Here is a 12,335-nt window from a genome sequence, read left to right on the forward strand (position 1 = left end):
AGTTGTTTTGATGTGCGTTTCGACCGCTGATCTAACGGCCTCTGTACGTTCTCTTTTCACCTGAACACAACATCTGTCATACACACAGGCAAACACAGGCGCACAGCAGTCAGGTACTGAACGGTCACAGTGACCTTAATCCAAACACTTTTATTCAAAGAAGTGGGAACTATATAGTTTTGAATAACATATTTCAAAAGTTTTATCTTGTCATCTGTGGTCGCTGTGTGTGTGTGTGTGTGTGCATGAGTGCAGAATGATCTTAACTATACTTAGTTGAAAGGTTAAACTATTGTCTCTGTTTAAAGCATTTCCTAAATGTGCATGCATTGTCATCAGTCATCATGTCCTTTGTAAATAATCAACTGACCATAACTTATGATGCACGAGTTCCTCTTGTGATTGTCATGTCGCTTTGCAGATGTGTGTACAGTACAGCGGGCTTCGTGGTGAACACGTGTGCTTGTTTCCTGTCTTTCACAAAGCCCGACAAAACACTGAGCACAAACGTCACTTACATTCCTTTCACGTTCTTGTTACATACAATGTATGTATGTATACTTTTACACAATATGTGTCAGATTTTTTGTTCTTCTTCCATTTTTTGTTGAATAATTTAAAGGAATCAAATCAGAAAATCCTGCACCACTGTGATTGACAGGATATCAGTGTTCCCCGTCCCCCGCTGGGATTGGCTCCAGGCCCCCCGTGATCCTGAACAGGATAAGTGGTATACATAATGGATGGATGGATCCTGAACCAACAGGGCATTTATTAATGTCTCAATCATCACAAACAAAGCTTTACTTTTTACACTAATAGTCACATAAATTCAGTATAAAAGTCTATTTGTTGTGGTGCATTTGTCAAACCAAGAGCAACACATGACACCCTCTGCTCTTACACCCTCAAATTTGAAAGGAAAATTCATTTGAACGGGGAAAAAATGGGAAAAACCTCAGGAAGAGCAGCAGAAGAGGGATCCCTCCCTTGCCACATAGACAGAAGTTAGACTAGTGGAATTAGCCGGATAAACACATGTATGTAAAGTGCATAAAGTATTTTACTGAGTCAACATGTGGAGTAATCATTTTCAGAGATTTAAGAGAGGTGTTAATGTAATTATGTGATTTATTAGTAGATAATTGTCATTAGTTTAGTAGCAGACCTCCCTTTGTTCTGTGGAGGCAAACTGTGTGGAAAATAGCTCACTATGACAGTGCCAAAACCATTATGGAGACACACACAGACACCTGAGCATGCACACACACACACACTGATGTTTCATCCTTGCGTGATGCATTAGCAGATATGAAAGGCCAACCATAAAAGGCTACAGCGGCACCACAAGAAAGCATCGAGCAGCCGCTGCAGTGTCCGCACCGAGCGTCTGAGTTTACACTTTACACGAGCGGGATTCGGAGGCAAACAAATTCTCCCTCCAGCAGGGACACTGCCATTACAGTGATTTATTAATATAGAAAATAGATGTACAGTGTGTGTGTCTGTGTGTTTATGTGAGAGCATCTCCGGCTGCAGCGAGGCGGCAAGTGGATGCTGCTGCTTTATGGCAGGACACAGTGCAGGACTCAGAGTGCGGCCCGGCTGTGGTTTATCCCACCGCACAGCCTGAGGCCTCCTACATGTATACAATAAAGTAACAAGGATGCAGACAACGCACACAGAAACCTAAAACAACACCATATTTTATCAAAATTATCGGCACAAAAAGCTATGAGATAGAATGAACGCCTCCGAATTCAAGTCATGTTTCAGACCTCTGCTGTAGTAAACCAACACATTTTAAAGTCACATTTTTTCCATATTTAAAGCTGCTTTTATTTATATTTTTATACATACTAAGCATAAAGCCACTGTGTGAAATGGTAATGCTAAAATGCTACATAGAGTAAACCTTCTATGTAGCATGTTTTGCGTATTTTAGCTAGCAAACCTTGTTTCCAGCAGTGGTAGCGACCCGAGTTAAAATGAGAGGTAACACTGAACTTACATTTGTATATTGTACATTACATTTTGACCGCAGATAAATGCTAAAGTTGCTCTAGTTCTGTTGGATGTCACATATATGGGAGCCATTTTATATGTCAATGTTGCGTTTAAGCTCCTTGAGAGCTAGCATGAGCTAGCATAACAAGGTTATTTACACTAGCTTGATTTGATTTCTTTAGCGGCAGATTTCAATGGCTCTATTTTTTTTTCAAGTTTTATAACTGAATCACTTCTGCTCCAAAAATCACAATTATAACCTGACATATATAGACTGTGTGGCAGAAGAACACCTGCTAACGTTGATCGTGACAAACAGAACTTTTACCTTCACAGGGAAACAGAAACAGTGAAACTCTATTCAAGGAGAATGGAGTCAGCCCTTGTGGAGCCAGGCAGGCTTAGAGTAAGGCTCGGGTTCACAGGAGGCGTCCCTTATGAAATGAGTCTTATGTAACCTGTCGTAGCTGTGGCGCTCCCCTCCACAGATGGGCATGATGTGGCTGAAATCCTAACAGCGAACATACCATACTCAGAACAGACTTATCAGCTGCAATGAGAAACTGATACGTTTGTTTTGTGTGTATATGTATAAAATGTTACAGTTACACTCTTTGTACCTAAAGTATGCACATTTGCCTCTTTCCTGTAGATTTCACGCAGCATGTACTTGCTATAGTACATTGTGTTATTTAGCACAGGAAGGCAGCTTCTCAGGCCGCTGAAAGCTCAGTGATGGAATAATCTCCAGCTCTCCACCGCTGACATGGAGACTAAAGCTGGCTCACCAGGCAGTTTGCAGCAGTGGTTTGTGGCATCATGTGCATCCAGGAATCTGTTTAGGCAATGGAAATGTAAAGGAGCTTTGGTGAGAGGCTGGAGCACGGGTTGTCTGCAGCGTTTTTTCCATCAAACATGTAATCGCTCAGAATGATTACACAGGTGTTGAGCAGCTGTTAAAATCTGCTACGCTTGCATTACTCTGTGGTCTTTTTCTCCTTATGGTAAAGTTAAAAGATAGACGTAAAGTGTACTCCACATCTTTGTGACTAACAAACATCATATCCATTATCTCCTAGCGTCAGAGTGCAAGCCATGTAGTCAGCCCTGTGGTTCTCCCAGTGCCCAGCTCAGTGTCCAGCCTCCCAGTACGACAGGATCTTCCTCCTCACTATCCCCCGAATCTATCCCTGAGGACGTCTTCTTTGGCAGCACCAATGACGACCAGGTAAAGATCTCAACTCTTGATTTATATGAGTTTATGTTTTTTCATTTGTCCTAGCAGCATAGATCTAGATATGGATTATATATATTTAGATTTAGTGCTACAAGGGCATTGAAAAATCCATCCCAACCTTTATGATGTATTGTCGTCAAATTCCCAGACTATGAATTGTAATAACTTAAATACTATATACTTTTCATCTGGTGCCATCACATCTAATTTAACTCTCTCCAAAATTTAACTAGCAAAAATTAGCATGCTAACTTTCTTAAATAAGATGTCAAATATAACCGTTACACCTGCTAAAGATTAGCATGTTAGCGTAAAGCTTAAAAAACTACAGCCTCAACAAAGACTGTCTAAAAGAAGCCGTTTTGAGGTCTTGAGTCAGGCATCATGGCCGCCATCTTGTTTTTTGTTTTATTTTTTGGAGCCAGAGGAGACCATACTGGATGAGAGTGGGGAGCTGGAAAGTAGCACGGGGTTAGCAGATGCTATATTATCAAAGTTATATACTAATGCTGCATTCCAGACAACTGGGAACTGGAGAACTTCCCAGTAGAAATGTCCAACTTCCGATGGTGAAGTCGGGGCAGAGTTCACATGTAGTTTGAATTTTTGTTTTCAGTTTGAACTCCGATGTTGAATGGTGTTCCATAGCAGGTCAGAGAAATGCTGGAACGCAGCGATACTGTCTTTGCCCCTGGCTAATTCATTAGCTGGCTAATTAGCTTGCTAACCACTGTGTTTCTCACATAAAGGAAGCAGTTTGTGGTGGCTGCTGAGAGTTGTCAGTTGTTGGTTTTAAGCCTAAAAGAGCTAAGAGAATTTGTAAACAGTAGTGAACGTGTTGCTTGCTACCATACTACGGCAGGTGAACAAAACAAACCAGTTTACAAATTAGCTGATAGCTGGTTATCCCTACAGAGCTGTTAGCGTGTCTGTAGACTCTCTACTTGAAATTAATATTGTAGCTAATGTTCAGAATATCTTGTTAATGCTCTTTCTCATCTCTCTTTTAAAATGTTTCTCTCTTGGCTCCTTGCTGAGTTGCAGGATGCATGTTCAGTAGTCAGTGACTACGACTGCCCCTTTGCGGAGGTGAGCACCAGTGTGGAGGATCTGCTGGGCCTCAGCTCTTCACTCAAAGACTCCGAGTACTTTAAAGACCTGGAGGGAGGGATACCAGCTTCACAGTCTACTGCATCCACAATAACCACAGTCCCAGAGCACAAAACCCCAACCGTTGGCCAACAGGTGTCTCTGAACACAGACAGTCCTGCTATCAACCAAACTGTACAGACTCCTTTGACCTCTCAGGCTGCTCAGGGTGATGCACCATCTCCACCCTGCTATACACACCCTGCAGAGGACCCTCATCACAACTTTGTGGTCACTCAGCTCACTCCTACATTATTGCCAGGTTGTATCATTGACAGCGCAAACTCCTCAGACCCTGCAGTAGGGCTTAGTTTGACAATTAATCTGAATGGACTGTTGGGATCAATGGAAACAGAACAAGGAATAACACAAGAGGAGGACATTAAGGAGCAATCCAGCATGGATTTAGAAGGAGAGCTAGACCTGGACAGCTTTCCCATTCTGGTCCGATCTATGTCGACGTCTCGGAGGCACAGCTGGGGTGTCCCTGTGTCCCCAATTAACCTGGGGAGGAGGTAAGAAGGATCAGTCACACCTAATTATTTCATGTTTCTAGCTGACAATTGAAGTTCTACTTTTCGCTTCAGCATCTCATAACATGGCTTATCGTCACCCTCAAAAACAGTGTGCTGAGTGTTTCCTGTGGTTTAGTTGGTTTTTCACAGCTGCTTAAATTATACAGTCAACACTAATTTGGGGTGAGAACATGAACAGTGCACCAAAATACAGAACCGGAAAAGCAACAAAAAAATAAATAGAGGTCATTGGGTGGTCTTGGTCAACAGTTTAGTTTGAGTTATTGACATGTCACTGCCTGGTTAACACCCTGCTGTGTGTGTGGGTGTTTGCCGACAGGCTGAGTCTGGACACCATGAATATGGACAGCGATGGAGAGCGAGAGGATGATGAGGAGAGCCAGAAAAGTCTCTTCCGGTCCACCCAGCATGAGCCCTACAGCTGCTCAGAATGTCCTGGAGATGAGACGGATGGTCCCCCGATGAGGAGCCCCTGTCCGAGAGCCAGGGTCAGGAGCATGGTAACAAAGCAACAATGACATAGTACAGATATTATAGTCCATCTCAAAAGCCTTGAAATATGCATCAATATAAATACACATGATGCACATTTGTGTTTCTCCTCACTCCTTCAGGCCAGTGGTGGGCCTGGCAGACATCTGTACTCACGCTCAGACATCCTCGCCACAGATGAATGTTCCCGTGCTGCACACATTTCTCGTGTTGTCCAGACCTCCAAACGAGCCGCGAGGGCAGCAGGAGGTGGGGCTGAGAGTTTGTGCTTGTAGAGCATATGAACTCTTATGTGTTTTACACGCAGCAGGCAGCTGTTTTTATCATATTTGATTGTTTTGTTGGTCTCTTCTGTAGCGGAGGAGTTCGACCCTGAGGAAAACCTACATTCTACAGAAGGACAGAGCCACATGTAAGTTTACAACGTCGTCAGTTATGAGGTTACAAGCCCCCTTATTACTCAGGTTTAATGATGCTTGGAAGAAAATATACTCGTCTGGTTTGCTTCACAGGATGCAAATGTTGTGTTCTGTTGATGCTACCTGCAGCTTGGTTCAGTACAATAGTTCACATGATGTTCTGTAGCTGTAAATCGTAATAGTCTGGTACAGCCTTCTAACTCCCACGTAACAGGGGGGGCTTTCCGGACATTTCTGCTCCATGTCATATGTCTGCAACCTCCTCCTCCCACAGTCCCAGCTCCTTAGATGGCCCCTTAGTGTGTATGTATGTGTGTGTATATTATATGTGTGCTCTGGCGATTGTGTGGACGCAGCAGACAAGGGAGGATGCGTCTCTAAATTGCCGCCTGACACCCAGCTCCCAGCAGTCTTGCCCTCTCCTCTCCTCTCCCCTCGCACCCCCCACTCAGCCTTGGTGTCTTGTTTGTCTTAGGCTGATGGTACAGAAAGTTCTGCAGGAGCTAAAGCTGTACCATGGGTAAGTAAACAGGAGAGGGACGTCTGCTCGCTCCCACCACTGCTGAAACGCCTCTCAGTCTTTGGAGCAACAGCAGAGCCTGATATGTGACTGAGGGGGGGGCACCTCACTGTTTGGGTGTGTTTACATGGGCGTGCACGCATGGTTTCGGCACGTGTGTTTGCATGTGCACCGACACACTAGTAGAGATTTATTTAATTTCACAAAATCTTTTAGGTTTACTCACCTGACATGAAACCCAACAAAAAGTGAAACAAATCTTTTGATTAAACTATGTTTAACTCTCAAATAGCACTTATTTTTCTTAACACTGTTCACTTGGATAAAAGTCCCTAGTATTTAATGTGGGTATTTTTTCTGCACACTGAAATCATCTGATTGTTCCTCCCCAGAGCGAAGCAGGGGAACAACAGATCAGGCCCCAAAGATTCAGGAAATGTCACCTGGTATGAGTTTCTCTCTAATGAGTAAGTACTGTCCTTATTACTGTTCACAGGAGCTGCTTACATTTTCACTTTTATTGAAGTTTAGGATGATAATTAAAAATTCTACATGATTACGGACAGTAGAGTGCCTTGCCTACTTCCATGAAATATTTAAGTGGCCATCTATAAAATGATTAAAACCACAAGTGGTAAATAAGTGTAAAAATATTCTTTTGCTGTTTCTTTGACCAGGAATGAGGGAGAGGAGGATCGTACAGAGAAGGTGGAGAAAGGCACTAAGGTGAAGAGGACTCTCAGCTCACTAAGGAACAGGGTGACTGGCTCTTTCAATAAAGATAAGGTAAGTTTACAGACAAATGGCGCAGAATGCTACTTTGAACTTTCTATGAAATAAATATACCATGCTGCATCAACTGTAATTCACCATAGTCACAGGGCGGCACTTTTCCTCTGACGTCACTCTCAGGGTGGGAGGCTCAAAGGTTTTTATAATGTCATACTGCTGTGTTCTAGGTTAATTAATTGTTAAAACGTAGTGAGTCTGACAAACCATTATTATTTCACATTAACATTAGCAACTTTAAAGACGATAAAATTTAAATTCTGGAAGGACTTAGGGCTGTATTTGAAGTTAAAAGAAATAATAGCCCTTTAGCTACCATTTAACAGTAGCTTCTGCAACGTTTCCACTTCCTAGCTTAATTTACAGTAAAGATATGATATGACAGGAAAGGTGTCAAATTCCTAGCTATGTTAGGTTAACTAGCTAGCAGTAATGTTAGCTAGGAATTGGTTGAATGCTAATGTTAGCAAGTGACTGCTGAAGAAACCGAGTGAGTTATCAAAAATGTTGCTTCAAACATTAGCAATGGAAGGTATAATGGCTAGCGCACATATTTCAAGGTACAGCATATTTGATAATTACAACCACTGACGTTAGCAGTTAGCTAAATCCTAGCTAACATTGCAGTTAGCTAGTTAGGAAGAGATTCAAGCCTTTCCTGTTGTGTCATCTAACACTGTCAAACAGTAATGTCAGCTAGGAAAAAGTTGAATGCTAACGTTAGCTCTTGTCGACAGCCAATTGGTAATGTAATATGTTGACTATACTTGAAATGTTGCCCGATGTCCCTTGAGTTTATTGTCTTGTCAGTTGCTGATTGATCAGGAAGCGTTAAAATGCTAACGTTATGTTGGAATCCCTACATTTATGCGACACACAACCTCAAATACATCCATAAAACAACCTTTGAGCTTCCCAACCTGAGCGTGATGTTAAAGGAAAATAGCCACTGTGTGAATAGCATTTGGAGCTCATAAGCATAACAAACTGTTTAAAGAGCTAATAAAATGTTCCTGCACATGAGTCACTAAACTAAATTGAGCCTGTTATATATTATACTTGTGGCATGGTTATTCCATATCATACCCAGGCATGCATTATATGCCACAGTGAAAGAGAACACACACATTTGCATACCAAACCAGTTCTGTGTTTGCTTCTCTTGCTTCTCTGCAGGGTAAGAACCGAGAAAAAGAGCAGTCGAAAGAAAAAGGGAAGGAGACCAAAGAGAAAGTGTGCAGCAGGAACAGCCATTATTTGGTTCCAGGCTCTTTTTCCAGCTGTGCCACCTGCTCACTGTGCAGCAAGACCCTGCAGAAAAAGCATGGCCTGCAGTGCATGAGTGAGTAACACCACAGCCACAGGTGTACATGCACCCACGCTTGTTCTCAACCTCATACACACGTGTACAGGTGTTTTGCTCACACACAAAAACTTGCGTCTGCTCATGCTCATGCTACTGCACGCATGCTCACTCAACCACTCAAGTCAGCACTCAAGCACACAGGCAAACAAAAAAGTCAGACACCCAACCAGAATCTGCAATAAACATTACACATTCATGAATTATTCCTGAGAAACTTTTTAGGTGACTACTTCTGACCTTATGATTTTTTAATACACTTGTTGGAATCTTTGTTATGTAGCAGGTTATAGGACATAAAATAGGAAGTTTTCACTTTGTCTTCACATCCATGTAATAAGTTGAAAAGTGACAGTTACAGTAAATGCTGTTCCTCATTTTGAAGGTTCTTTTACATCATTCTGCTAATATGAAGACGAGGTTCCCTTTCAGCTCCACTTTGAACAACATTTAAACTTCTGAAGCATTTCAAGCTAAAACACACTGAGGTGGTCTCCACACTTTTTTCACACTGTACCATTACTTTTGGTCTTACATTTGCACAACTATGCTCACTTGCTAAGATGTGTTATCTGGTGCATCAGCACCATCTTCCAACATTTGTTTATGTGAATCTACAGCATGTCTTACCACTGTTTCACTGGCCTGAAATATATTCTTCACATTTCATGTGTGCTCTGTGTGTTGGAAGAATAAGCCCAGTTTTTGGAGGCAACTAAACGCTTTGCAGTGGATCTGTACAAGACATGTCAACACCCTGCTGCTCCTTTTTTCTGCTGCTTTTCTAACACTCATATGCAGCCAGCTGGTCAGCTGATATTACCCAATGAAAGACGTGCAAAACTGTTTGTGAGAAGAGTACAGAGGAAAACTCTGCACCAAGTTGCAAAATTTAAAATACTCCATTACAAGTTAAGGTAATTAAAATGTTACTCAAAGGAGCAATTCGCCCCTTAAAAAGCCATTGACAGTCAAAGCTGGTGTTCTCTGTAATCGCAATATTTTAAATAGACGCAATAGCTGTGGAGAAAGTTGTACAAACAGCTTGTGGTTACGCCATTCTACATTCCTACAACACCCAGCTTGCATTGCGCCCCTGCGAGAGACGCTGGAGTGAAATACTACCTTTGTCATGGACATTGATTGCTTCAGGCAATGACTCAGAGCGGTACAGAATCCAAAATACTACGAGAATATACCAGTGGGTCGCCAAAAAAATTTTAAGGTCTGCTGTCTACATGACATGACAGTGGAGGCGGGTGTCCTAGATTGAGGAAGCGTAGTTTAGCAAGCTCCCTGGCCAGACTACGTAAAATGCGCCATCTGGCGGAGGTTTTCCAGGGCCCACTGGAGAAGTGGATAGCATCATCCATAGGCACAGAGCGCATTTTTTTCCTACCATAATGGCATCAGCTTCCCATCATAGCATGATAGGACTGAGGTTGAAAATCGGCAAACTTTAAGTAAAGGTTAAAAGATGCACATATATTATCTTAAGAGTTTACTTAAATAAAAGTACTCATTATGCAGAGATCTGCATGGTGGGTGTTTCAATACTTACCATTTATTACAGATGCATTAATGATTTAAAGCTAAAACACAGAACACTGTCAAATTGGCTTAAAAAATCTAGCTGAAGCTGTTAGATAGGTGGATGAAAAAGCACAATATAGCACAATTTAGAGAGTGTAAGCATAAAGTTGTATTAAATGCAACTGTAAAAAGTCAGAATAAAATGCTTATATATTAAAATTGAAATTGAAGTGTGTCGGGATGAATCTGCATACAAACAAGTCATTTAACAAGTCATTTCAAAAGTGATACCTTTTCACTTCCATGGGGTATTTCCTTATTATACAAATGAGGAACAAACTGATGTCTAATGAGCTGCATTGACCTATGCCACACATCTGTTGACAGAAATATAGAGACCAATTTCTCCTAAGACATGTGGTCTGTTTTTGCAGTATTTCACATCACCAAATAAAGTTTCAAACAAGAACAAGGAAACAGAACTGCTCTCAATATTAGAGCAATTTCATTGTCTTTTATCTGGACTTTCCCAGTGCAAGCAGAGGCACAGTTAGTCCATCTAAGAAGTTCCCTTGCTCCTACTGTTCTGTGGGTGACAAAGGCCATTATAAATGTCCAGAACATTTATAAATCCTGCGTCTGGCAGCAGTGGATATAATGTATGATTGTTTTTTAGAAGTGTGCTTATTAAACAAAGTTGTTCTGGCATATTTCACACAGCACAGGGCACCACACATGCAGTGAGATTTAGACGGCACTACTCTCCTAAGACATTAACCAGAAACCATTAACACATCTATTTCTCCCCATTCATCAAGCATGGCCGTTAAGCGTGAAAAAGTTAAGTATTCATGCATTTTGACACTTGCTGTGGTGTTGAAACACACAGAGGCATGAAAAAACAAGTGAGTGTCCCTTTAATTTGAACCAAGCCCTGTGGGGATTCAGAGAGTCAGCCTGTGGAATGCGTCGTTTGTATGCCAGAGATTGTTCCCCGCGAGAGCAGGACACAAAACTGGACAAAACCAAGAATGTGGGATACTTGTTGCTATTGATCCCAATGGACGAACTTATTTATCTAACTTATGGGCAGACTACATTACCTTTTGGATGCAGCTGAATCAGATAACTCGGGTTTTGTTGGAACGGTAAGCGCCAGCTCTGGTCTGAAGCGGGATCAGGTGGATAACTCTGTTGTTTCGTTCAATGGACTGTTCGGGCATCCTGACCGCTAGCTTAGCAGCTAAATGCTAATCATAGCCTACCAACGGCTTCTTGCATTTTCTTTCTGAAGGCTTTGAGTTATGTTGTGTTTGAGTCACAATGTCAACAATGGAACCAACTTCTCAAGTTTTCTCCATGTATAGTTTGTTCCTAACGAGTCCAAATCTCATCCTAGTCACTCTTATCGTATATCTAGCTAAGTATTGGCCACTTAACGTTAGCTCGTTAGCTTGTTAGCCTGCCTACAGCCGCTGCTATTTGAAACACAGTGTTAGTTGGGATAGCAGTAGGCTTTAATTCAGTAAAGGCGACAGTGATTATCAAGGAAAAGACAACCACATCAGCGGCGTTTGTCTTCCTGTCTACATGTGTTATAGCTACTCTTTAGTTTCACTTAATAATGGTAGCCTATACCTTGCTAGTTTTAACTTGCAAACTATGGAGCTCAACAGGTGGATGCTAGCTAACGTTAGCTTCAGGAGACAGCTTCTGTTATTTACAAGAAGTCAGCTGTTCAAATGTACCGGCCTGCACATATATTAGCACTAATATGATGGGAAATTAAAAGAATAGTAACAAAAAGTAACGTTACACAAATGTTAGGTAGTGACTTTCTGAGTGAGTCTCAGTGTATAACGGTCTCTTGTATTTGTTGTGCTCACAGGACCGTTATAGTTGGCTCGGTTAGTAAACTGGTTCAGTATTATATAACATCCTAATCCTCGACGTGTTAAATTGTGTTTTTCTGAAGTGTCATAATTTTGCTTCTTTGCTCTTACTCCTCTCTGCCTGTTCCGAGATTTCTCTCTGACTGGGTCACATGGTGCTAATTGTGCTTGGCAGGTCTGCCGGTGCATAACAGCCCACTCCACTGACTCTGGGTCTCTCCCCTCTCACCCTGTTGCACACTACTTCTCTATGCATCACTGATTTGCCTTCCAGCATGCCTGACTCTCTGGGTGTTTGCCTTTTACAAGATTTAAGGTCTGATTGTCTCCATGTCTCTCTAAAGAAATTTTCACCTCTTAAAGTGTTGTATTTATCTACTTTTCAAAGCATCTGTTTG

At 41.8% G+C, this 12,335-nt stretch overlaps 1 protein-coding gene across 1 annotated transcript in view; it reads left to right on the top strand.

Annotated features, from left to right (window-relative positions):
- The first annotated feature begins 4,332 nt into the window (after positions 1-4,332).
- Positions 4,333-12,335, top strand: part of arhgef18b (rho/rac guanine nucleotide exchange factor (GEF) 18b) — a 34,165-nt gene continuing 26,162 nt past the window's right edge. The window contains exons 1-7 of the mRNA XM_069679953.1: positions 4,333-4,908; positions 5,249-5,429; positions 5,544-5,670; positions 5,779-5,833; positions 6,753-6,827; positions 7,038-7,146; positions 8,326-8,491. Of these exons, the coding sequence (XP_069536054.1) occupies positions 4,739-4,908; positions 5,249-5,429; positions 5,544-5,670; positions 5,779-5,833; positions 6,753-6,827; positions 7,038-7,146; positions 8,326-8,491 (883 nt within the window). The 5' untranslated portion in view covers positions 4,333-4,738. The remainder of the gene's footprint in view (positions 4,909-5,248; positions 5,430-5,543; positions 5,671-5,778; positions 5,834-6,752; positions 6,828-7,037; positions 7,147-8,325; positions 8,492-12,335) is intronic.

Source organism: Semicossyphus pulcher, unplaced genomic scaffold, assembly GCF_022749685.1.
Source record: "Semicossyphus pulcher isolate SPU_LCO1_2020_fin unplaced genomic scaffold, fSemPul1.0.p SCAF_4, whole genome shotgun sequence".
Lineage (NCBI taxonomy): Eukaryota > Metazoa > Chordata > Actinopteri > Labriformes > Labridae > Semicossyphus > Semicossyphus pulcher.